This window comes from Marmota flaviventris, chromosome 14 (genome assembly GCF_047511675.1).
Source record: "Marmota flaviventris isolate mMarFla1 chromosome 14, mMarFla1.hap1, whole genome shotgun sequence".
Classification (NCBI taxonomy): domain Eukaryota; kingdom Metazoa; phylum Chordata; class Mammalia; order Rodentia; family Sciuridae; genus Marmota; species Marmota flaviventris.
The window spans coordinates 10,726,173-10,753,286 of NC_092511.1; the positions used below are offsets into that span (position 1 = coordinate 10,726,173).

General features: G+C 36.5%; 1 protein-coding gene and 1 non-coding gene across 3 annotated transcripts in view; one reads left to right on the forward strand and one right to left on the reverse strand.

The window, feature by feature from the left end:
• Nbas (NBAS subunit of NRZ tethering complex) overlaps nt 1-27,114 on the reverse strand; it is a 340,725-nt gene that overhangs the window by 250,148 nt on the left and 63,463 nt on the right. For both annotated transcript variants that reach the window (XM_071601352.1, XM_071601351.1), the window contains exons 11-17: nt 24,079-24,147; nt 18,167-18,295; nt 7,940-8,003; nt 5,761-5,954; nt 4,441-4,698; nt 3,367-3,492; nt 263-414 (exon numbers count right to left, since the gene is read on the reverse strand). In XM_071601352.1, coding sequence (XP_071457453.1) covers nt 263-414; nt 3,367-3,492; nt 4,441-4,698; nt 5,761-5,954; nt 7,940-8,003; nt 18,167-18,295; nt 24,079-24,147 — 992 coding nt within the window. The remainder of the gene's footprint in view (nt 1-262; nt 415-3,366; nt 3,493-4,440; nt 4,699-5,760; nt 5,955-7,939; nt 8,004-18,166; nt 18,296-24,078; nt 24,148-27,114) is intronic.
• On the forward strand, nt 24,598-24,679 carry Trnag-acc (transfer RNA glycine (anticodon ACC)). Its single transcript has one exon. It is a non-coding gene; the product is annotated as a tRNA-Gly (tRNA).

Sequence of the window (27,114 nt, forward strand, 5' to 3'; positions counted from 1 at the left end):
AACTTAGGTTTGTGCCAAAAGCCGCAGCCTAGCAAGGGCCAGCATTCAATAAATGTTTCTAGAATGGCTATTTCCTCAAATCAAGCCATTACATGCTAACACTTAACATAGGAACAAAAGCCATGACCTAACGTAAGAAAGCACTGATCAAAGACAACTGCCTGGATATAGAAGAATTTCAAGTTTACCTGGCCCAGTGTCTCAGCTTAGAAGTTTTCACCAAGTCACCTTTGTTTTGAATTCAGATTTTACTGTAACCAACCTGCCATCATCTGCTCCTTTCCCTATTGCTAGCAGAGCCTCCAGATCTGTGCCTTTCAATCCATACTGAAGCAGTTCTTTTGCAGCATCCACATTATCAGGCACTCGCTCCAAACACTCATGGAGAACCCAGGATCGCTTCTTTATTTTACTCTAGATAGAAAACACAAAACAAGGATAAAGAATGCATGGCATCTTATAGCACCTGACAACTGCCTTCTAGAATTATAAAGCTCTATGTGAAGTGATATAGTTATTTAACAACTGGACCATAGGTAGCTAGCTGCTCAAGAAACTCATAACTGTTCATTCTCTAATATTGATTCCAACTAGATAAAGAGCATGTGATTCCAACTGCTTTTGTGTCTAATGAGCCTCAAAGACAAAAAGCTCCATTTTCATATCTGCAGCCTACACATCAGTCTAAGCCATCAAAATACAACATCTGGGACACTATAGGAGTTCTCTGCTCCTAGCAGGGTTTCCTACACCATTCCCCTCCTACTCCAGTCCTCTTTTACACCATCTGCCTCTGCAATCCCCACAGTCAAAAATCCACAGTTTTTCACTACCTAAAGAGAAAAGCCTGAGTCACCACAAGGTTTCAACATCCTCCCAAATCAACACATCTTTCCACCTGTATGTCTTCATGTTCACTACCTCAAATAGCATCTCCAACAAACGTAGTGAATTCATTTATCCATGAAATGGTTACTGGGCACCTAGTATATGCAGGCACTGAATGGGACATGAGGATACGACAGTGAATTAGATTGGGTCACTGTCCTCATGCTTGTTGCAAGTTGCTCATACCATTACCATTTGTCCTCTTACAAATGCCTTTCTCTTTTTGAGACTCCCAAATTCCTGTACAAAATATCTTCACTATACAAAGGCCTTTCCTCTACTCCTGCTGAACGTACCATGATCACTACCTTCTCCAGGCTTCTACAGTTCGATCTCATGTATACTTAAGTAAAAGGTTCGTCTCTGGGAAGACAATCAGCTCAACAGCCACAGCCACACTTGGGCCCCTGCTGCACCTCCCCATGGTCACCAGTATATTATTTCTACTCTTAACTGTATTTAATAAAATTAAATACGTCCCCAATTAAAAATTTACTTCTGTTGTCTCTTATAATCATCTTAGCTCCTTTATAGTGACCAAAACTGTTCTTTATGTTTCAAAAAAAAAGCAAGTAGGTGTACATGCATTCATGAGTCCACTTGGACTAAGGCATAAAAAAGATAAGGTAGGCTTGGTGTCCTAATTTGCTAAAGCAAATGGTAAGCAACTTTGTCTTCATTTTTCCATCAGCTCTCATGCTCCCTTGTCTGAGATAATACTTGTATTAACAGTTAACGATCCTGTTTGGTTGAAGCATCAACATCTCCCAACATTTTCAGATCATGTTTTTATTTTTAATAACTCAAAGTGCATAAACTTCTAAGGAAAACAATCACCATTAAATTTGCCCAACATTTCCTAGGGTCTTCCTAAGGGCAACGAGGTTTTCCTTTCTAAATGTCAGATAAGAATGTCAGGATTTCAACTACTTCCTGAATTTTGAGTAATACATTCAACTCATAGCAAAACATACAGGCTTGCTATGAGTTGAATGTATTACTCAAAATTCAGATATTGAACATATGACTATATGGATCAGTAATCCCCCTGTGATTATTTACGAAGGTCTTTCAGGGGTAACTAGGTCAATAAGAGTAGGGTCCTCATAATATAATTGGTGCCCACATAAGAGACTAGGCATGAGCTTGCTTCCTCTCTCACGTGCTCTCGGCCATGTAGGGACATAGCAAGAAGGAATTCATCAACAGATCAGAAAAGGGCCTCACCAAGAACTATCACTTTCCCGTGAACTTTCAACCTCCAGAACTGTGATAAATGAATTTTGTTTTAAACCACCCATGTCTATGATACTTGTGTTATAGCAACCCACGCTAAGGCTAACTGTGGCTACATAACAATTTTAATGTGAGCAACCTATAGAAGGAAAGATACAGTTGTGGGATATAAGTAAAAAAAGGAATATTTAGTAAGTTTGGTATGTCAGTTACCTATTTATTATCTCTCAACTCTAAACTTCCCCTCCAAGCAGGCGCAGTGATAGCATTTTTCATTTGCTGCTTGACACAGTATATTAAGCTTTGTCAACAGGAGTACTAAAGGGCCACAATAAAGGAAGAAACTCTAGTTTCAAGAACTTATGTTCTGGTTCTTGGTAGTCAGCAAGGCCTGAGATGAGGTGGGGGATACAGAGATACCTCCTTCTCTACCTTTCCTCCTGCCATGACAACTGTGCACTGAGTATCAGTGGCACTCCCATGAACCAATTTTTTCCCAGTGAATCTCCCAGGAAGCTGAACAAAAAGATTCCCAGACTGAGCCTACCTTACAGGAGTAGGAGTTTTCCTTGCCAGTCCCAGGTTAAGGCCTCCTCATTATCTACCAACTTTAAGCTGTGTGCAGCTGCTGGGGGAGCATCCTAAGCAGGAGGCTTCTAGTATCAGGGATTTTCTGAAACAACCTTAGCTCATTGGCACCCCGGAAATAGAGATGGATATCGAAGCTGGCGGTCTAACTGCCAACCAGGGTCACTGGAGACCAGCCCTAGCCCGACACAACCCAGAGAACTTTTCAATCCAGTGTGCTGCAACCAATCCTTGTCTAACATTGTCCAAATCCCAGCCTAGGGGAAGAGGCCTCTCTTCCAAGCGCATTCCCTCCATGGGCATGTTCCTTCAGCCCAAGGGTATTCCATGGAATTCTCTTTACTCCTTTACAGTTAATCTCTGTTGACTACAAAAATTCTAATTGAAACTTCTGCTGTGGTTCCCGAGTAGACCCTGACTAACATGAGTGAAGAAAGGTAGCTGATGCAGTGAAGATCAGGTCTTTGTTCAAACATCTTTACCATCACAATTCAGTTACAGAGGCAACAGATCCTGATAAGAGAATTTTTCCAGGTTAAAAAACACTTCATCACCTATAGAAAAGTCAGCAACATAAAGTACCCTAAAATAAAACCTATAAAAGAATATTCCATGAACATGAATTTACCACATTACTAAAATATTTTAACATACCAAATAATTCTGAATTGAAGCAATGTTGACTGCTGACTTCCTCCACTGCCTCTGATACACGAGATCAGTATCCAGGCCGTAGGTGTGAGCCAGAGACAAGGCTTCCTCATACTCTTCGCTTTCAATCTTTTAACAAAAAAAGAAATGGCGGGAACATTAATAGTACAGAACTATCCACAGGTCACTATTATTAAAGAATGGATGAGAATAATGTATTGACCTAATACAGTATGGCATGCCATTTTGTGCACTGTGCCACCGGAAGCTCACTGACATTTATACAAGATAAATTTAGTATTCTTACAACACTTTAACAAAGATGATAAAGAGCACTTGCTTATAAAATCGAACAATGGCAAAACCAGGACCAGAATACTATAGCCCGATTCCTGCTCCAGGGCTACAGCCACAGCACTGCCAAATGGCACAAATAACTCCAAGGTGTGTATGCAGGGTCATGTGGGCTGCCCATCAAAATCCCTGGCTGGGAAGTGGTCTGCCTTGTTTCCCTCAATATCTTTAGCTTGTAGGCCAAAACCAAGTAGTTGGCTGGTTCACTAGTGACTATTTGTTAACCATCCTCTGTACCATCATCTTCTATCCCACTAAAATGGGGATAAGGGGAGAGCTAGAAGCACAATTGTAATCCCACCAACTCCAGAGGCTGAGGCAGTAGGATCACAAATTTGAGGCTAGTCTCAGCAACTTAATGAGGACCTGTCTCAAAATGAAAAGGCACCGAGCTCAGTGGTGCATGCCTATAATACCAGTGGTTTGGGAGGGCAAGGCAGGAGGATTGAGAATTCAAGGCCAGCCTCAGCAACTAGGAAGGCACTAAGCAACTCCATGAGACCCTGTCTGTAAATACAAAATAAAAACGGCTCAGTGGTAAAGTGCCCATGGGTTCAATCCCCAGCACCCAAAACTAAGATAAAACTAGTAATTCTAAACTGTCAATGATCTAACACCCCTTTCTTTAAATTTCTTCCTTTATTGAGAAGTTTGCTTTTTTTCCTGGGTGGGACGGGGGGAGTTTGATTCCTTCATCCTTTGGTAGAAAAAGGATATTCTCACCTTTCTCTGATAAAGCTCCTCTGGAGTTGTAGAGCGCAAACTGACAAGACGGTAGTTCTTGGTAATGGTTCGTGGGCGTTTCCGCGGAGGTGCAAATCGCTCCATTTCAGTCACCAAGTAAAGACCCTGTTTAATGTACCCAAAGTAGCGAGCCTTGGCTGATGTTTCATGATCGGAGTCAGAATCCTCTCCCCCCTCATCATCTTCTCCAGCCCTCATCTCCAAACGAGATCGTTTGGGGGCAAGTTTAATCTCACACTGAATTGAAAAATGAGGTACAAAATTAATACTGAGGAACTAAACAACCTTTCAGAATTTAATGAAAAACAAAATTTTCAACTTTACTTTGGCTTGATTCATTATTATGATTCAAAATGGAACCCAACAACAAGCATATACATTAATTTCTGCAGAAACATACATGGACATTATCAGATCCAAATCTCCAAAACCAAAGGCTATTTTAGTGACAGATCATTAATAGTCTTATAAATATATGCCTAATTATTTTAGAGAAAGAACTTGAGAATGAATTGCTTTTACTTTTGATATTCCTGTACTTGCTATATGGACAAATTGGATGACAATATTTTACATCTATTTAGAGAATGAACATTAAGGTATCTATTTGCTTCATCAAAAATAAGCTCTCTCCCTGCCCCTTTTTAAAAAAAAAAGTCTAAGAGCTTAACAAAGTTCCCTATCTGAAAGCCTGGTTATTGAAGATAACTTTCATTTCAGGCTTAACAGAGCTGGCTTATATTTTAAGCTATTCTCTTTAAAGAACATCTTTAGACTCAATAACAAACTTGGGAACAAAAAACATTTGCCAGTCTGAACTAAAATGATAGCCACTGAAGACTGTTCCTGTAAAAAGACTTGAAATAAGAATTTTATATGACCAAAACGTAACTCTCAAAAGCTAGCCTCTATTTTCAAGTCTTTTGTCATGGTAAACAAGGTTTTTTTTTTGTTTTGTTTTACTAAAAGAACCCAAAATTTTAAGTTAACACATTTCAAAGAAACAAGTTAAACATTAGGAAATACCTAAATGATAGTTTATCCCATTCTACATTTTAAGATATCTAGAAAAAAATTTATCATTTCAGTGAAGAAAGGCTTTGAAGGCATAATGACCACAAGTTTTCTATCATGATGCAATTTCTTTTTATTAACTGAACTTTAATATTGTGTCTTATATCTGATGCTACTCAGATTTTGTTTTTAAATACAAGATTAGATCATGGGACAACAAAAATTAAGCTCAATATTTAGATTTTTGGTGAAATGCACGTTTACTCTTAAAGAGGAAAGTCTTACCTCCAAACTTAAAAATCCCCCATCATGGGCAGCAGTGACTTGAGGTGATGGCTCAAACCATTCACAAGACTTGCCCAATAAATTCTTTAAGGTTTTCACTGAAGACACAGTTAGAGCACCAGAGCATCGAGCCAAAATCACTGCACTATCAGCCCACCAACTCACATCTATCAGTGGGTAAAAGGACTCTTTATCTAACAGGAAGAAGAAAATGAATGCAAATTAAAAAAAAACCCACATTCACAGATTTAAGTACAATGTATTTACTATAATAACTTTAAATTCAAACCTATCTATAGTATGTGGACCCTAAAGGTATCTTAAATAATCAGAAAAAATAATCAAGTTGAAGTCATTAAACTTTTACTCAGGTAGGAGGTAGACAGTGGTATAGTAATTCATTTAACAAATATCTAAGTGCCAACAATTAGTCAAAGTCCAAAGCTCTAGGGATGTAGAGGTAAGTCAATTAAAATCTTTCACCAAAAAAATATAGACAGACCCCTAAATGCACTTGTAATCGCAGCTACTCAGGAGGTTGAGACAAGAGGATCACAAGTTCACAGCTGACTGGGAAACTTAGCACGACTTTCTCAAAATAAGAAAATTTTTTTAAAAATTTATAAATTTGTGTGTGTGTCTGGAGATACTGCTCAGTGACAGCACTCTTGGGTTCAATCACCAATATTATTAAAATAAAAAAAATCTAAGCATATACTCAGGAAAGATACATCACCATTTTCAACATAAATTAAAAGGCAGATAAATACAAAATGCATTTGTATACTAAGATTTTAAAAGGTTTTAGAAAATGCATGTCTACCACTTTCATACAAACAAGAACAGAAGTATGCCCTCTAAAACTATATGACAGATATACAATAGCTTCCACTGCCGATTTCCTCTTAAACTTTTAATAAAGGAAAAAGCATTCAAAGCCAATGAAGAATTTCCACCCAACAGAGGCAGTCAAAAGAAATGATGATATTTGTCAGATTCATTGTGCTTTTTATTTTAACCTTAGCTGTCCCACAAAAGATGATATGGTTTAAAGGTAATACCTGTAACAACAAGCCATAAATTTAAAAACAAACTAAGGAGAAAGATTTTGAAACTGAAGTTTAGCACTATGAAAATAACTCATTTTAATTTTAAAAAATCCTAACACTATTTTCTTCCAATGAAAGCCTAAGGCAATTCATACAAAGAATTTAAAGAAAATATGTTTCTGGGGCTTCTTTCCAGGAAAGGAAGGAAGGAAGGAAGAAGGGGTGGGTCATTTAAATCACATTCTAACTTATACTTTTACAAATTATTATTTTTTCTCAAATATTTCTGAATGAGTGTTTCAGATGATTTAACAAAACACGTCATTCAAAGCCTGGATTCTGACACAATATTAATCAATATTTGCAATGCTTTTTAAATGTGGAAAAAAGCATATTATAATAATGTAGATTCAAAATGTGTGTCTATTACTGATTTTGTAAGGGACACTTAAAAATTCGGAGATGTTTGAGAAAGAAAAAATCCTGGGTGGGGGGGGGGGGGAGCCATGTGGTGGAGCACTTGTTTCATGTGCGCCGAGTCCTGGATTTGATTCCCAGCACCACAAGAAAAAATATGTATATTCCTTAGCCAAAAATTAAAAGAAAAACCTCAAGGTAACAATTTTTTGTTTGTGTTTACCAATTAAGTAACAATCAGCACTTTTCTTTAAAAATACATCTTGATTTATTCCCTATTTATAATATGCACTCATTTTGAAAATAAATTTTAAAATTGGAGATATATCAAAAAATTAAAAAGAAAGCCCTGCCAGCCTAATCCTAATGACCTCCCATCCACAAAGATTACTCTTCAGCTTACCAGTTGTAGACCTCCTACAGCTATCTTCTCCAGAGGTATGTGAAAAGATGTGTGCTTCTGAGCATTGACCTGTGTGCCATTTCAGGGCTGGCTCTGGCAGGAGACCTGTGCCACAGACATTGTGCTCTGCTTCAGCCCTTTAGGGAGGCTCAAACAGAGCACTGAGTCTACTGCCTGGTTCTAATGCTGTGAACTTCTGGTGTTTCTTCCACGGTGAAGCAAAAGTACCTAGAGACTTTACCATCTAAAGAATACCTTATGTAATAAGAGCTGTCTCTTGAGGTTTTAACAATCATTTCTTACAACTCACCTTTTATTTTTTTTCTCTTCTCAGTAAAGAGCCTCCAGTTAGGATTAAGGTCATCATAGCCTGGCTAAATATGAAAATATACACATGACTTCTTGAGTCAACTATGTAAGAAAATTATGAGAAAATCATCAACAGTTATGGAATTAAATTTTAAATAACCAAATACAGAGATGATGCTTTTCTATGATCTTGGTTACAATTAACTGAAATCTTCCTCAACGTAGTAGTCTGGAAAAGCAATTTTTCTTAGAGTTCACGTGGGCACATGCAGGTATTGTGACTCAGTTTTATAAATGAAATAGAATGCATAAGCACAATAAGTTAACAAATGTACAATTAACACAAATGAAAGCAAAATACAATAAGAATTCACTCCACACACATACCCCACCCACCCTATATAATAGGAGGAAGACAGCAATATTGTTGTGTCTCAACATTAGCCTTGGTGGTCATTCAAATTCAGCCCCATATAAACTGAGCAACCTCTCCAGGTCTTGGTCTTCAGAGCACAAAGACCTGACTGGACAACCTCCATGTTGTCCACTAATTCTAACTTTCTGTGACTAAAAATTTACTAAGTAAAAGAAGATAATCATGCAATCTTCAAAGTTAATCCATTCATATTCTACAATCAAGGCAACATGGTATTATGCTCATCTTTGGGAACATAATGGCATATCAATCTCTCAGATATCATTAAGTCAAATACACTATTGGCTCAATGTTCCTTACTTCATCTCCAAAGTTACAACAGCATGGAAAAGACTAGTAAAAAAAAAAAGTTGTTTTTTTTTTTTGGAAATCTTAAATCTTAGAAAACAGTTGCCAATAGGTCTACTATAGTTTACAACTATAAGAACAACAAAAAAGAGTTTGGAGATTCCCAACATAAAGAAATGATAAATGTTCAGGATCCTTGAGATGGATATCACAATTGCCCCAATTTGATCATTATCTATTACACACATGTATCAAGGTATCATACTGTACCCTGTAAATATGTTCAATTATTGTGTCCATCAAAATTAAAATATTGGGAGTTTATCAATTGTTTGTGATCCAGGAGTCATCTTGGGACTGCACTGTGGTGGAGCCTATGGAAACTGAAACCCAGATCTGTGCTGTCAATATTGGTCTCCCTCTCAAAGGCAAGATACTAGAAACCTTCAGGGACACTACAAGTCTACAGGGTAGAAACTGTACTGCCTCAGATGCACACCAATAAACGGGAAGAGACACAAACAACATAAAAAAACAAGGGTATAAAGCCTCCAAACCAAGATGCTCCAATAATAGAATCCGTTGACAGTACAGTAGAAGAAATGTCAGAAAAGGAATTCAGAATGTACTTGGTAAAACTGCTCTGCAACTTAAAGGATGAAATAAGAGCAAATACAGGTAGCAAAAGATCACTTCAATAAAGAGATCCTGAGAAGAAATCCTTGAAGTGAAGGAATCAATAAGCAAATTAAAAATTCAATGGAAAGCATCTCCAGCAAATGAGACCACCCAGAAGACAGACGTTAGGCAATGAAGACTAAATATATAATCTTGAAAATACAGTTGACCGCACAGAGAAGATAAGTTGCGTTATATTCCCTCACCCAGACACAATGCCTGAACAGCAACTGCTAAAGCCAACAGAGAGGAGCTATTGTGACTACTTCTGGGCTGATAAGAAAAAACCGCAAAGCAATGGCACCAGGGCTGGGTTTGAACTGGTGCTCCAAAAGCAACTGAAAGGCAAACAAATGTAGAAAGAAATGTCTGAATTTGTCAACAGAGGATAAAGATTGAAGAAGAATATGCAAAGAGCTTGGCTAAGTCTCTCAGAGCTCCTTGGCTGTACAACAGGAAGGCTCTCTGGGAGAAGCACGGCCCCAGTTGAAGAGGAGTCTGGCAGATGAAGCAGAAGTTCATCTCAAGATCTCTGCCAAGTGTCTGCGAGGTAGAGAAGCACCTAAGGAACTTTCATGAGAAATTCAAGACTTGACAAAGTATCCATGACCTCTACAAGCAACTTGCCAGTCACTAATCATCAGTAGAGAAGGCCCAGGAAGCCCTTAGAGAGCAACTGAGAAAACTCAGTTGACTCTTAACAGATGGGAACAAGGTCAATCTGACCAGCTTGATCTTAAATATCTAGCAGAACAGTTATAACCAAAGCACAGTCCATCCTTGGCATTCAAAAGAAAAAAAATAAGTGTAACTTAAGATGTACACTTGTGTTAACCCCACAAAACATAAGACTGGAGACTACAGAAGAGAAGATTCTTAGGCAGGAGTGCCTGATCACTGTCAAGAGAAACTGCCAGAGTCAGAAGTTTTTAGTCAGTTTAAGGCCTGAGATCTTCCTAACCTCCTACACAGGTAGACTTAATGTTTGCTAATATGATTATCTAGCCCTAAGTAACAGAAATAAAGGGATCTCTAAACACAGGAGGTCATACCAATAAAAATATTTTACAAAAATCAGATAATATTAAGTAGCTTAACTACATCTTATGGAAAATCTGTGATATTAAAAATTCAGTGTTGTATTTACATTCAACAACTCCGGCAATGTTGAAGATTTACATTTCCAAATAACCTTGTCCTCCCCCAGCTTTGTTATGGGGACAACTTCTCAGATCTTGCACCTCCTAGTGAGAGATTGATTTCTATCATCTGCATGACATTCACTAACATGTTCCAGATGCAACATTTATTCTATATTGATCTCATATCTTTTTGTTCCTATCTCAGAAGAACCCACCCCCAGATGACTTTACAACCTGTTCTTTTGGAACCAGAATTTTACCACGGACCCCTCCACCAACCCAGTTTCTAAAAGGGGACTCCAAACTGTTTGCCCGACCCTACATCACCCCCTCTCAGCTTGAAGCAGCAAGAGTGTTTCATCGCCCTTTTTCCTTATAGTAAGGTGTCCCTAAAATTGTATGGGGGAATGAAGCAAAAATTACAGATAGGCAGTCAGTGTAGATAATTGGGTCAGATCACAAAAATGGAGGCCAGTTTGGGTCCAGAAAGTTGGAGACCACCTCTGAGAGAATGAAATGTTAATGCCTCCAGAGCCTTTTGATTACCAAAATAACCTGTGTATACTGCCCCTCCCTTATCCATCCTTTGTCAAACCTAAACACAATATACTGGGAACTAAAATGGAGCAAACTATGTTACGAGCATTTATGAATATGTCACTATTACATAACTAAAATGCACTAATAACAGACCACTTTCCCTGGATCTTGGGTCTTCGTTTCTGAAGGCTCTAAGACCCTGTGAAACTTTGATTAAATCAATGTGCTTGGGGTGGGGGAATTGAACCCCAGGGCACTTGACCACTGAGCCACATCCCCAGCCCTTTTTTAAATATTTTATTTACAGACAGGGTCTCCCCCTTAGTTGCATAGGGCTGGCTTTAAACTCAGGAACCTCTCGACTTTTTGTTATAGGAGTTTCAGCTATAACCCTTATTCGACTCCGTCAGTTTCTGTTGCCCAATGTGGGTCAGCTGACAAGGTCTACAGATGAAATCCTGGAATTGCTACTGACAAAGGTCAGCAATGAAAAGTAAGAACTGTTTTACCAACTCCAACCCTTCTGAATCTCTGCCTATAATGCCTGGTTAAGAACAAAAAGTAAAAGCTGTCCCTTCCCAAATTCTAGATATCAGGAAAAAAATCATTTATTAAATGACCCTGTCTGTTGTGACATTTATATAGTGAAGAAAGGAATCACCCTTCTGCCCCGATATATTCTTGCTACTGCATATCTACAAACAATCATGCTGCCATCACTTAATGCAGCAGTAGTCTGGGGAAGGTCCTAAGAACATGGATAGAGGTTTTATATAGAAAGGCTACTAGGACTAAAGCAATGCTTTTTTTTTTCTCCCCACACCTAAAGATTTTGATTTATTTTTACAAGTGGAATCTAAATATAATAAAGTCTCTACCCTCCATCAGACTCCTGAAAGGAACATTTCAAATGAATTTTTCATTCCACATTTATTAGTATTTAATATGCTTTGCCTAAAAAATTCTGTGGGTGAAATACATTTCATGAAATACTTAATGGCCATTCTCAAAGAGCTCATAGTTTAGCAAAGTTGTGAAAATAGCTGTGGATTCTATCAAGAATCACGTAAACTGTCATCTTCCCATTGATCCTTCATTGATTCATCCACTTAACAAAATTAGTCTAACACCTACTATGCTTAAAGAAATAAAATGGGAAATATATTTGTCTATTCCCATTTCTAGACCTACAGAAATACAAATAGGCAAGTAAATAAAACATTAGAGGAAAATTAAGGCCAAAAATGAGATGTAAAGATATAAATATAACATACGGGAAATGTTTGAAATGAAAAGCATTTAAGCCATTTTATTCTATTCCAGACGTGAACAAAGTTTAACACTCACAGATTTCTAGCCAGATGGATTTTCATATTGACAATGAAAGCTGAAGCATTTAAATCAACTCAAAACTGAATAGAAGTAAATCAGAATAGGCACTTCCATAACTATCTTTAATCATTAGGTTTTACAGAGAAGATACTCAATCACACAAAGTATATTATAAAAACTAATAAAGCGGCAAGTTGCATGAAGAAAGCCCCAAATGAGCCGAATACAGAATTTTGGAAAAGAGGCTCAGGGTAGCACAGGGCAGCAGTCACATTAGTTTCTTCTGCGGCAACATTTGAGCTAAAATTATAAGCTGATTGTATTTATATTACCAGATAATCTATTATAAACTCATTAGTTTATAATCTATCCACTGATTTCCTAGAGCAGCCATTAAAAGAGGCAAAGCTCTGCTCTACCTGGCTGACCCAAGCTCACCTGATTATGGCAAGAGGAATGAGAAAACTCCAGCTATGTCAGTTTTCAAAGCCTGCATTTCTCTTTAAAGGAGACACTACACATTTGGTAAACCACAATCTTACAGTTTTCACTTATTACTCTACACTTGCACATGTCTAAGTCCTCTGCATAATAAACCACATGACTCCAGAGGATGTTGCTCATATATACTGCAAAGTGATAACTCTCCCTGGTGTTCCCTTTAACTCATATGCCCATGGGTGGAGGGGGGGAGATCAGTATTTTATCTAAGCGTAAAAAACTTGAACAAAAACTTAAATCACCAGTTAAAGCAATAAATAAAAAGAAAGGCCAGTGGTGGGGAGGGAGTATTGGGGACTGAAACAGAATTGTATTCCATGCATGTATGATTATGTCAAAATGAATCGCACTATTTTAACTAAAATGCACTAATAAAAACATTAAAAAGGGATAAAATTAGTTTAAATATGCACTGGAAGAAGTGATGAAGTCAGAAACCTGAATCAAAATGGAATCTTGATTCTAATAGTGATTTTAGGTTACTCTTTTAGCACCATTCCCATCTATTAAAATGGGTATAAAAACATCTTTTTATGAGTAGGAATGCTATGAGATAAACAAAAATATGAAAATTACTCTGTAAATAGCTAAGCCTTACTAAAATTTCCAAGAATTTTTCTCCCAGCACTACCAGTGAATTCTGTTTTTTTTTTTCCCCTCCAAGCTTACATTTTCATGATATTAACATGTTATTTTACCTTGTATTTATAATTTCCCTTGCAAGACTATGCATACCTTAAGGTTAGTGTACTTCCTACACTAGAACTTAGCAGAAATTCAGTGAACAATTTAACTTTTTAATTTGGTACCAGGGATTGTACTCAGGGGCACTCAACCACTCAGACACATCCCTAGCCTTATTCTGGGTATTTTTGTTTTGGGGGGGCAGTGCTGGGGATTGAACCCAGAGCCTGTGTATGCAAGGCAGGTATTCTACACCAAGTGAGCTACGTCCCTAGCTGAGACAGGGTCTTACTGAGTTGCTTAGTGCCTCGCCATTGCTGAGGCTGGCTTTGACCTCATGATCCTCCTGCCTCAGCCTCCTGAGATGCTGGGATCACAGGCGTGGGCCGCTGTGTCCAGCTGAACAGTTCAACTTTTGTTTCACAATTATGTTATTAAGACTACAGAAACAAAGTATTTAGAAATTACACTTCACACACTAGATTTTATTCACACATACAGTGAAGTCCCAATTGAAAACAATTACCGACCTGGAGTTGTAGCAAGAAAGTAGAGAGCACTCACTTAGCATGCATGAGGCACTGGGTTCAATCCTCAGCACTACATGAAAATAAAGTTACTGTGTCTACCTACAACTAAAAAAATAGTTTAAAAAAAGAAAACAATTACTTATTTTCCTAGAACACAAGTGGAAGACTCAGTAGTTATACAAACTCCTCTTGCTGGAAAATAGTGACCACCTCCAACCCAGGCCCCACTATGTCACAAGTCTCTACAAATCTATTATAAAGCTAAGTGTTTGCGAGTGAGAAACTTTCTCAATTATTAATTCTAATACCTGGTACACACTAACTTCTTAAGAGCTGAGCACATATAAGAGGGCTGAAAAAAGGTCTGCATTATATTCACTGAGAAAAACAATTTCTGTGTTTTTAAAGATTAAATAAGAATCAATGCCAAAAATGAATCAAACAATATAATTCCTGCCTTCTTAATCTATTAAAAAGAAATCTCACCTTTCAAATAATAGAGTGTTCCTAAACTGTAAGGACATGCCTAATACTGTGGGGATAAAAATTTGTTTTGGACATGCTGGCATTCACTGGCTTACGTTTTTCTCCCACTTTTTCAATATATTTTCCCACATGAACAGAGTCAGAAAGTTGAAATCAAATCTTAGCTTGCTACATAACATAGAACAAAGCAAATGCTCATTAGGTAACAGCTGATGTTATCAGAGTAAATTTTGTAAAAGAAAAAAATCATACGTGCACCTTCATCCTTTCAAGCTATAAAGGTCTGAGATAGGCATACTCAAAGAAACCAGTGTGTCTTAAGAGGATGAAACCTCATCAGAGATAATGATGGAATGAAGAAAACTATGATCAAACAGTAGAAAAGCTGAGACAAAAGCAGCAGACAGGGAGAGGAGGGTCCAAGAGTAAAGCACCTGACAATCAGACTAGAAGGGATGACAAGTCAACAGAGGAGTTTGCATTTTTACCAGTCACAGGATTTAAGAGAATAAATATAAATGCCTTCCCAATCCCCAACTCTAGACCTAAATTTCTTTTGAGGCTAAAACTGGCTGGGATCTCAGAGGGCAGAGTCTGTTCTATCCAGATAGCCTTTGTCCAGGCTGAGCAGCTGCTTGAAAAGGGAAGGCTTGGCACCCCTGGCCTGTGTTGCTGAGCAGGGATGGCAATCCCAGCAGGACTCGGGTTCATTAACTAGCTAAGCTCCCTAAGCAAAGGGCATCATAACCTGCAGAATGGCAACCAAGTCAGTTTCTAGTTCTGAGACCCCCAAAAAGCTACTTTTTCCAGTTTATGCAGACATTAAGGGAAAAAAATCTACGTCAACCAAATCAGAACTGACGAGTAACACTAGCGATTTGTAGAGTTTTAATACACTTATTAGCTTGAGAATCAAGTTGCATCCCTCCTGACAGATCGACTTAAAAATGTTCTGAGCACTGTTCAGGGAGCAATTGAATCAAAAGCACAGAAGGTACGTGCTCAATAATCAAACTATGGCATTTCCTACTGTGTTCCCCTTCTAAAAGCTCAGCATATTTCTATACAAAGATCCTCGCTGATGCAAGGATGGAGTCAAACTTATACCTTGAACTCATCTCTTCTTACCATGTACCTCCCTCTTCCATTTCTGAAATCCCCTCCTTTTTTTCCCGTAACTTATCTGAATGCATGTTTTAAAACCATGGGGAAAATTACATTTATTCCTTCCCAGGTTTCAAGGTTTTTAAGCGATATTTTAAGTTTCTTTCATAATCACTATAAAAATCTAACGAACAACATTAAACAGTAATGAATCATAATGACACTGATTGGTTAGGCTTTTTTTGTCATTAATTGCCAGTCAAAAAGTTGAGTGTATGCCAATAAGTACCACAATAAGATGCAATTTATCTTTGCAGGCAATAAAGGGGCCCCAGAATCTCAGTAAACAAAAGAGCACACTAATCAATTTTGCAATGAATAGTTCTAATACTGTATACATGACATTCTAGGATACTCAGAAGATGAAATATTAAGAATGCTTCAGAAATTGATCGATATTTTTATTAGGAAAATCAAAATAACTTAGGAAAACAAAGCCTGGAGGGGGAAACATCTTTATAATTCAAAGGTTTTCACCATTTAAAAACATGTTGCACAAGCATAAAAATTTCCCAAATATCCAAAGAACATTAGGATCCTCCCAAGGAAGCTGAATACTCTATCACCACACATTGACAACCATGAAACATACACAATATTTTTGTATCAATTACTTAAATAATGTCTTTTTCTGAATATAGATGGGAAACAGACTCCATATATCAAGCCTCAGGAAGTACAACATGAAATATGTCATACAAATTAAACTATAATCCCATCTCCAGACAGTTCAACAGTCTGGTGAAAGCTCTGCTGCCTGACATATCTTGCTAAAGATGTTAAGTAGTTATGACAGGTGATCACTCCACAGGGAAGAAATAAGGTAATAGCTATAGTTTCAAAGCAGAAGGAATGAATGTGCCTTATATTTCGCTACCGAGACCGTAGGATGAGCAGCACCTCTTCATCTAAAATAGATCCAGTAAGACAGAACGGTAGACATGTGGAATCTAAATTAATTGAAGGTGAAGTGAAGCTAGGAGCGGAAAAAAATCCTCTGTGTACAAGAAAAAAAGTTGGGGGCTGGGGTTGTGGCTCAGCAGTAGGGCACTCACCCAGCACATGCAAGGCCCTGGGTTCAATCCTCAGCACCACATAAAATAAAGGTATTGTGTCCATAAACAACTAAAAAAATTTAATCTGAGAATACAGTAGAAAAATGTAGAGCCACTTTCTATTTTTCTGTTATTCTGGAAAAAAAATTAGTAATTCTGACATTGATCCATTCAGATCATTAAAGAAATATGCTCTAATTTTAGAATCATAAAACTATCCAAAGATGGATCTGTCCATGGGCAAATGGTGGAAAATTCAAGATGAGAGAAGAATTAATCCTTAAAATGATAAAATGTAAAGTAACCAGAGAGTAAAAAAAAATGTATATCATACTACAGGTAGTTGAGGAAAGATTTTTCTTTAAGCCTCCACTATCACAATGTATGGCTATAAGCATGTTTTAAAACCACGGGGTTTTAAACCAAGTTCAAGTTTATGATCTAACTCTACCTTCCCTTATGAATTTAAATTATTTATAAGTGCTAATTCAACCCGTTACTAAAAAACAAAAGCCATCTAATCCTTGAAACTGGTCATTTCAGGACAATAAAAATGAAAATGTTCCATCTTTGTCTATGTTAGGGCAACTCATCTTTGAGTGAAGAGAAGGAACTCCTTTCAAGTCTCAAAGCATATGATTAAAATTAGCAATATGTATTAAGAATTATAACCCTTTAAGAATTTTACCTTCCAAATCCTTGACCATACTGACTTTTGCTGAAATCTTAACATTTTCATTCTGAATTTTTAGAATGTAAAGGGTGGTGGGGAAGAACAGTTCAACTAGTAGACAACACCTGGTATACAGAGTGTATTGAACCACACATTAAAATCAGTGCATGCAGCTGGGCACGGTGGTATACACATCTATTCCAAGCAACCCAGAAGGCTGAGGCAGGAGAATCTCAAGTTCAAAGCCAGCCTCAGTAAATTAAGAGAGTCCCTAAGCAATATCCTGACTCTTTAAAAGAAAAAAGGGCTGGGGATGTGGCTCAGTATTTAAGCACCCCAGATTCAATACATGGTACAAGAAAAAGAAAAAAAACAGATTTTTTTTTCCTTATACACAGATTTTAGAGAGGATTTTTCCCCCATCCTAGCTTCCCTTCACCTTCAATTAATTTAGATTCCACAAGTCTACCATTCTGTCTTATTAGATCTGTTTTAAATGAAGAGGTGCTGCTCAGTTTACAGTCTCAGGGAAATACAAGGCACATTTTTTCTTTCTGCTGTCTATTATTAATTTGTCCTACTCTATTGACATCAACTGATAGTATAATTTAACTGAATAACAGGACAGTTTTGGAATGATGAAACTAATGTGGGTGCTATAAAAAAGAAAATTGAATAAACTGAAGTACTATAACAGTACTCACCCATAAGAGACATACCTGCTCATTTTGATGCCACATTCCTTGTTGTTTCAGAGACGGGATGGCCCAGATGCTCAGTTTCCCTGAGAAATGAGTGGCTGCAAGGAGGCTTCCTTGTGGTGAAAGGCTCATCTTGAAGATTCCATCCTATACAAGTCATAAGGTCAGAGCAAAGGACTTGTCAACAGGCACAAACAAATCATTGACAGTCATCAGGGTTGCCATGTTATAAATGATTGTTAGTCCCTGGGAGTTCTACCCACTTCATACGCTTGTGCTCCAGCCTATCCCCTGACCTTAACAAGTTTTTGTCTATTTATAGCAGCAAAATCAACACAAAACCCTAAATCCAAATATGAAAATATCCTAAAAATATTTCTTCAACCAAAAATTATGAGTTATCAAAAACTTTTAAAAGTTTTTAATAGATTATGAATTCCTTAAAATGCAGACCCACATATGGGAGTGATGGTTAAAGGATAGAGGGTCATTTTCAGGGTAATAAAAATTATAAAATGAATAAAACTAATTAAGATAGTTAAAGTTCTGTGCACACATTAAAAATCAGCGAATTGTATCCTTGAAATGAGTGAACTGTAGTGTATGTGAATAATATAAAGCTGTTCCCAAAAAAGGCATTAAACCACATGTTTGCTCAATGAAATTTCCTCTAGCTTCCTGCTGACATTAAACCACTAGCTCAAATGTCCCATTTGATTTTTTCTTAATTAAAACACTAATTAAAGCTTTCTACTACTGGCAGTAATATTTAGAGTAGAAACTACCTTCTCTCAAATATTGTATTAAAATTTATCTGTCCTTTCTGAGGGGATTTTTTTAATGTCAAATATCAGATCTCTGTACTAAAATGAATTTAAACTGCTTTACTCTCTTCAACTGCCCATCATCTACATGGAATAATTAAAAAGGAGTGATCTGTTTTCTATGCCTTTTGTTACACATGCCATATTAAAGTGAAAATACTGAATTCTAGGTTAAACACTCCAAACATTCTGAATTACTACCTGTTTTTAAAGAAATCTCATATCAATAAATGGTTATAACTATAGCTCTTCTAACATCCCAGAATTACATATTAAATATTACATATTCAAGAATAAATATTACATGCCAAGTACTGTTGTATACTCTGGGAAGTCAGTGAACAAATTCATGCCCACAAAGAGTTTAGTACACATTTTAGCCAACTGATTTTGAAGTCTCATTAAGATAACAATTTTTTTAATGTATCCTTAAAATTAAGGGAAAAAAATCATCTTGAAAAGCCTGGTTGACAACTCAGAAAAAAACACTGTCAAAGTATGAAAAGAAAATGTAAAAGTAAAAAACACAAAAGTCTTTAGAATGAGACAATTTTCTAAGCCAATATTTTCTATAAAATATAAATAATCTGATTATTAATAAATCCTTTAAAAGATTATATGCCAGTCAGACATTGATTATTTAAAGGCATATAAGTTTTGTGTACATTAAACCACAATTTAGAAGAACCTGTAAGCTACTAGTTCTATAATTATGGATATAAAATAGATCAACAGCTGCCACCATCATTTATTGTTAACATGACAACCACTGCCCTTAATGCCTTGAGAGAGAAAGAGTGTGTAACCTCTGATATTGTGCAATTTTCTATTTACTTCTTGGTTTTGCTAAGTAGAAAAATGAACTAAATATTTACAATATAGTTACTGCATAGGAAAGTAGATCCCTTTTAAAAATGTATTAATACTCAAGAAGAAGACAGTGTAAAAGAGAAACATAACCAAACTTGCTACCAAGCTTGAGTAGTAAAATAGATCATTCTTCGTGAAATAAAAATATATAGCCAGGCATGGTGGCACACACCTGTAATCCCAGAAGCGTATTTCTAAAACCTACTTTGCAAAGTTTTTCACTTTAAGTAAAATATATCTGAAAAATAATTCATCATTATAGTGTTGCTATATAAATGATTTTGATTGTTTTCATTTCATGTTTAGGATAAGACTGCCAAGCTGAGGCAGGAGGATCACAAATTCAAAGCCAGCCTCAACAGTTTATTGAGGCCCTATCTCAAAATTAAAAATAATTTTTTAAGAAGGGCTGGGGAATACCTAATTGAAATAAATTATTTTTTTTTTAAGAAAGGGCTGGGGATGTGGTTCAGTGATTAAGTATAACTGGGTTAATCCCTAGGGTCCCTTCCCCCGAAAAAAGTAATATATAGTCTTGGTTATTTTTAAGAACAATAAATCTTGGTTTCTGTTTCTTCAATTACCCAACTAAATATTTAGACAATAGTCAGAGAGGTTATAGAAAAAGCACCGATTGTGGGCTGGGGTTGTAGCTCAGTAGTACAGCTCTTGCCTATCAAGTGTGAGGCACTGGGCTTGATCATCAACACAACATTAAAGTAAAATAAAGGTATTGTGTCCATCTACAAAAAAAAAAGCACTCATCACAAGCAGACCTAAGACCAAACCCATCCCTGCTACTATCTACCTAAATGAACTTGTAGGCCATTTGTCTTAAAGCTTCAATTTCTTCAATAAAACAGGCATGATGCCAGTAATGCCAGCTTCCTGTGAGGTTGTGTGGAAAGTGCTGGTCAGAAAGAGTTCATAATAGTTAATTCTTAAGATATTCTCTGAGCCCTCAAAAGCTCTAAAATTGCTGCACTAAAAATATGAGCTGTAAGTATTTCTAGGCTAGAAACTTGTAGGTACAAAATAAGATACATAATGTTTACTGGGAAGTACTGGGTTTAGAATGTTAAATTTGAAAAGTCTTAAAGTTCAAACAGTTAAGGATGCCAGTACAGTATGTTCATAAGTGAGGATGAAAATACAAGGAATAGTTTGCTTTCCTTTTGTTCCATCACAGAGAATCCTAAAAGTCGAGTTCTATCACGAAAGAATAACCAATAGCACAGGTTGAGACTACATAAGCTGGAGTTCAAAGGAGTTGAATGGGATCAAAGGAAGATGGTCATTTACAGATTGAACAGACTACTCCTGCCTAATGGTATGCCAAGGCAATTAATAAACAGTTTGAATGACATACCAGACAGGATATAGAGAAGAGCTGTGAATATCAAGCCCCCAAATAATTCCTGTTCTAAACATTACTAAACCTATCAGTCCAAATAAAATACACATGGAAAACAAGACACAAGTGCCTATGGATTCACTATCCCAACAAACCGATGCGTTCCAGTGGTGTTGTCTGAGAGTATCCCAAACTCTACTTCTGTTACACAGCCTTCCCCTTCCTGCCTGAGGACTATTCCTCCCTTCACCATTAGAACACGTGTCACCAGAGTTGAATGCTCCTTCTGCTCTTCAATAGCACTGTATGATTTGTGAGAGGGCAGGTCACAGAAGGCCACGTCTTGTCCTTGTCTGAGTCTGTCTCACTACACATAAGGGCTCCTTGAGGAGGGGCCTTTTGTGCATCCTTCTATTCTCTAGCTCTGAGGAAGTGCTTGCTGACGAAATAAATGAATACTGAAATTCCACATTCTCGCTTAATTACAGTCAGATTCTTTTAAATGAACATTTTAATTTTATTAAAAATAAAGTTATTTAGATAATACTAGGTACAATGAGAAAAGGATCCAGGGAGAAAGGCAAAGTAATGCTCCTTTTCATGGTAATGAAAAGACCAATAGAGGCAACACGGTAAATTAGAAAAAATGAACTTCAAGGCAAAAGCCAAGTCATTTAGCCTTGCCTATGTCTACAAAATAAAGAAAACTTCATGAAATAATTAAAAATACAGGGCATGGGGATAGTAAAGATGGTGGAATGAGATGGATACAGCTACCCCAGGTACATGTATGACTACAAAATGGTGCGACTCTACTTCATGTACAAGGTGAAAAATTCTGCTCCATTTGAATATAATGTATCAAAGGATTCTGCTGTCCTGTGTAACTGATTAGAATATACATATAAATTTTTTAAATCCCAAAAAATATAGAAGACAATATGGATTTTATTATGGGGTACCAGAGTAGCTTCATTACATTAAAAGTCCTCACAAAATAAATGAATGCTAACTAGAAAACAGTTCAAATATGCAAAGGACTAAGAAAAAAGTGACTTTCTAGACACAAAGAACAGTGAGAGCTTTTGCTCATCACTACAGAATAGCAAATCTATCCAGACTACATGATTTAGCTTAAGTCAATGGCAGAGAAATAATCAGAACCTAAAACTTAAAATATATGAAATACAAATGGTGAAACAGAATGCTTATTACATTTCTCCCCTTGGCTCAGTAAATAAATTGAAGAAGTAGAAAAATCAGGCTATTTGATTCTTCCTGTAACAGGAGTATGAACTGATTCTCCCATGTAGGTCAAGATTCTTTTGAGAGTCACACCGAGAGTAAATATAACAAGATCCCCTGGAAGCAATTCTGATATGTATCACTAATATTCAGAATGAAACTGTCCAACTCAATTGTCATGGACCCATGCTTCTCTAAGTAACAAATCAGTAAAATAAATGATACCTGAAACCCTAAGTCAATGTGGCTCCTTCTCATCTCTTGGAACAACAGTAATCTCAAACTTGAGGATTTTTTTTTAGTTTTATAAGAAGCCAAAAAAAATGATCTATTGTGAAAAGGAATTTTTAAAAATCCACAAGATTTTTTTTAAAAAAATTCATAGATGTTAATCTTCTCATGCTCTTCCTCCCTGCTCTGTTCTTAGTTGCTCTCCTTATATCAAAGACAACATTTGGCATTTGTTTTTTAGGGATTGGCTAGCTTCACTTAGCATAACATTAAACAGGGACGAGAGGTGGGAGGGAAAGAGAAGGGAAATTGCTTGGAAATGGAAGGAGACCCTCATTGTTATACAAAATTACATATAAGAGGAAGTGAGGGAAAAGCGGGAAAAAAATAAGGGAGAGAAATGAATTACAGTAGATGGGGTAGAGAAGATGGGAGGGGAGAGGAGGGGAAGGGGGATAGTAGAGAATAGGAAAGGCAGAATACAACAGACACTAGTATGGCAGTATGTAAAAACGTGGATGTGTAACCAATGTGATTCTGCAATCTGTATGGGGGGCGGGGGGAATGGGAGTTCATAACCCACTTGAATCAAATGTATGAAATATGTCAAGAGCTATGTAATGATTTGAACAACTAATAATAAAAAAAATTATTATGTTAGATCTGTATTCAGTAGCATCACCAATTCACTTAAGGGACATCTGTTACATTAAATTTCAGCTTTTCTTGCAAGAGTTACTGTTCTCTGATGAGCAGAAATCAGAAGCATCTTGTTTCACTTGAATCTTTAATTTTAAACATAAGAAAATGTTTATATTACAACAAATTTAGACAATATGGTTTAAAAATCTCAAGATACAAATGAATTATATGCTGTCACTCATGTCTCTATATATTCAAAAGTCAATGGAAATAGTGGTACCATTCTCAAATTTTACATAGCAGTCTGCAGAATGGGACATAGACTTGTATACGTATTTGTGAGTCAATATGTATATTAAGGTTTTATTTTTGTAAAATGTTCCATGGCAGTGTCCAAAGTGTGGGGGGAAAAAAAATGTTTCTTCCTGATTCTATAACAAAATGAGGTAGTGTTGCCAGTGGGGTGGGGGAGAGAAGAAATTCATAGATATATATGTATGCTTCTAGGAGAATTCTTTAGGCTGTCTTCAGATCCCAAGAAAACTAGGCTCATTCTCTGTATTTCTCTTTAAAGTTTTTTTCCAGTTAAGATTGAGACATACTAATGAATAACCATAAGTTTTTACTAGTGCATATATCTGCATAGTGTATAATTATGAATACACCCGGATGAAGATCTATAATATTCAAAGTTCACTCAACTTTTAACTTTACGGGTACTCTGGTGAAAATGAGAAGCACAAGGTTAAACAAATTTTAATTACCTGTTCTTGTCCCTGGCGACTGTAAAACTTGACACTTAACATCCTTAATAATCCTAGTGTCTTTGGTACCTACAAAATAAATGCACATCACACAAAGAAAAATTAATGAAAAAATTTGTCACTGTATAGATTCTTTTAAAAACAAATCTACAGTAAATCATTTTTTTTTTTTTTAACAGTTGTTAAGAAAATCTCCAACAGGTGTTAATAATCTTGGTGAGATTCTTTTCGGTTCAGGGGGCGGGGGGGAACTACCAACTGGTAAGATCTTACAAAATATATCCAACATCCAATGGTTTCTTAAAATATAAAGAACAGTCTAATACAATTGATAAATATTAGAATCTACCACAAGCTCTTAACGGAGGCTGTCCCAGATTACCAGTTATCCTAGCACCACTACAGAAAATTTCAAAACTGCCAACAAATTTTATTAAGAAACTCATTCTACACTCTTAAAATACTGGAGAAAAATTCATCACTTAGAAATCAATATTTAAAATAACAATATAAGAGGCAGGAGTTATAGCTCAGTTGGTAGAGTGTTTGCCTACCATGCATAAGGCCCTGGGTTCAATCCCCAGCACAAAAAAAAACACCACAAGATTAATTTGTGTTTAGATTTAAGAACTATACTTACAAAAGCAAGAAAGACAACTAATTTAAAAGCTGAAAAATAAGTGTTATTGAGCATGTCAACAATTTGGAACAATTATATATCACTAGTGGGAACACAAGGTACTATAGTCACTGTGGAAAAGTCTGATATTTCTCAAAGTTAAAGGGAAAATTATCATATGACCTAGCAATTCTTTTGTAGGTCTATGCATAAATTATAAACAGGTATTCAAAATACCTGTCCCTGAATACTCAGAAATATTGTTCACAATAGCTGAAAAGTGGAAACAACCCAAATATGCATTAATTAGTGTATAAAAACATGTTTTTTATGGAAAACAATTATTCAGCCGTAAGAAGGAATGACGTAATGGTTGGACCTTAAAAACCTTTAATAAGTTAAAGAAGTCAGCTACCTGAGATCACATAAATGTACGATTCCTTTTTGATGAAATATTCAGAAGAGGTAAAGTCTATAGAGACAAAAAGCAAGCCAGTGGTTTCCAGGAGCTAGGGAGAGGGGGGAAAAGGGATCAACTGTTTGATAACAGGTTTTCTTTTGGGATGGTAAAAATGACTTGAAAATAGATGGTATTGATGGTTTCACAACATAGTAAATGTACTATCACTGAATTGTATACTTTAAAATGGATATGCTTTATTTTATGCTATATGAATTTTGCCCTAGTTAAGGGGGGGAGGGGTAGGGGGTGGGCAAAACATACTGTTAAGTTGAGATTAAAAAGTGATGAGAAATTCTCAGTAGCCGAAGTAGTAATGGCCTAGCAACAATTCTCCCAGTATATCCTTCAAAAAAACAAAAAACACCCTCTGGTTATTAAGACACGAAAACTCACCTTCAAAATAACTGCATAAAATGAGAAAAATCGCCCTATCCTGTTGTCTCACCTTCATTATTTCTGCCCACTCATCCCCACTGCAACCACCACCAATGCTTGGTAGCAAACAAAGGCAGATTGAAACAAATACTGTAGGGCCCAATGGGGGGCACAGTCAAGGAAGCTAGCAAAGTCAAAAGTCTGTCAAAATCCACAGCTAACAAGGTTCAATTTACTGAGTCTGAAAACAGTAAAAAAAAAAAAAAACACCATCCATATCCATCAGTCAGACTGCTGAGAAGGAACTAAGTCAGTGTGATGTGAAGGAGCAATCTTCTGAACACAGATTCTGAAGGAGAACAAGGGTTAAAAAGGGAGAAGCACACTTTGCAATTGAGTGGTGAAGGGGAAAGAAGCCCAGGAAACAGCAAGCAACCAGAGAGATCCACAGACCCATAGCCATCTCCACCAGACAGACACCTACCAGTTAGAGTATCTAACTATGCTGCACTAGCCAAAGAGGGCATCACTCGGCTGGAAATCTTGTAAAGCAGTTTAATATTTAAAAGCACTAAGAGAAAGATTTACACATACTTTGCAGAAAACCAGAATACAAAATTTCACATGTATCAATAAAGGTACATTACCTCTGGAAGAACCACTATAAACCAAAAGAAAACTTAAACCTAACACTCTAAACAGAACAAAACTGCTTTGTCACACATTTGAGGGCATAGAAAACAACCTTAATCAGAAACTCAAGAACTCAGAAAAGAATTAGACAAGAAATTTTTTGTAAAAGTGAACAAGGGGCTGGGCTGGAGTTGTGGCTCAGCGGTAGAGCACTCGCTTCGCACGTGCAAGACTATGGGTTCAATCTTCAGCATCACATAAAAATAAGTAAAGGTATTGTATCTAACTAAAAATAAATATTTTTTTAAAAGCAAACAACAAGCAGTTTATGTAATTTGGGAATAAGAAAATCATCTTTAAAAGAGGTATGCAAATTTTGAAAAAAAAAACTCATCAGCTATGAGCCCTTCTCAAAACATCTCTGAAGATTAACTTCATCCAATCAAGAAACAACTGGGAAAACTTAAGGAGCTTTAAATAAAGGCAAGAAAACAATACATGAAAAGGAGATGCAAATTAAAAGGAAATGAAATAGTAAAAAGCTAAAAAACTGATTACCAGAGAACCTGAAAGAGGAAACCAATGCACAAAATATGTAAAATTATAATCCAAGAAACTTTCCAGAAATAGAAAAAGATCTGAGTCTCTAAGTCATAAGGGCAGACATATCTGGGGAAATTAGCACTGAATGATGAGCTCCAGCATTCCAGAAAAGTTATTAGATTTCACAGATCAAAAAAAAAAAAATCAAAACCTCCAAGAAAAATGGATTATACAAACGGGGAATGATTTGATTACATCAGACATTTAAACCCTGCATACCAAGAAAATAAGAGTAGAAATTGCTAAAGTTTCTTGAAAGAGTGAATCAAGATTTTATAGGTAGAAAAGGTAAAATATCAAAACTCTGGAAAAATTTTGAAGTTAAAAAAAAGTCAGCTATGAG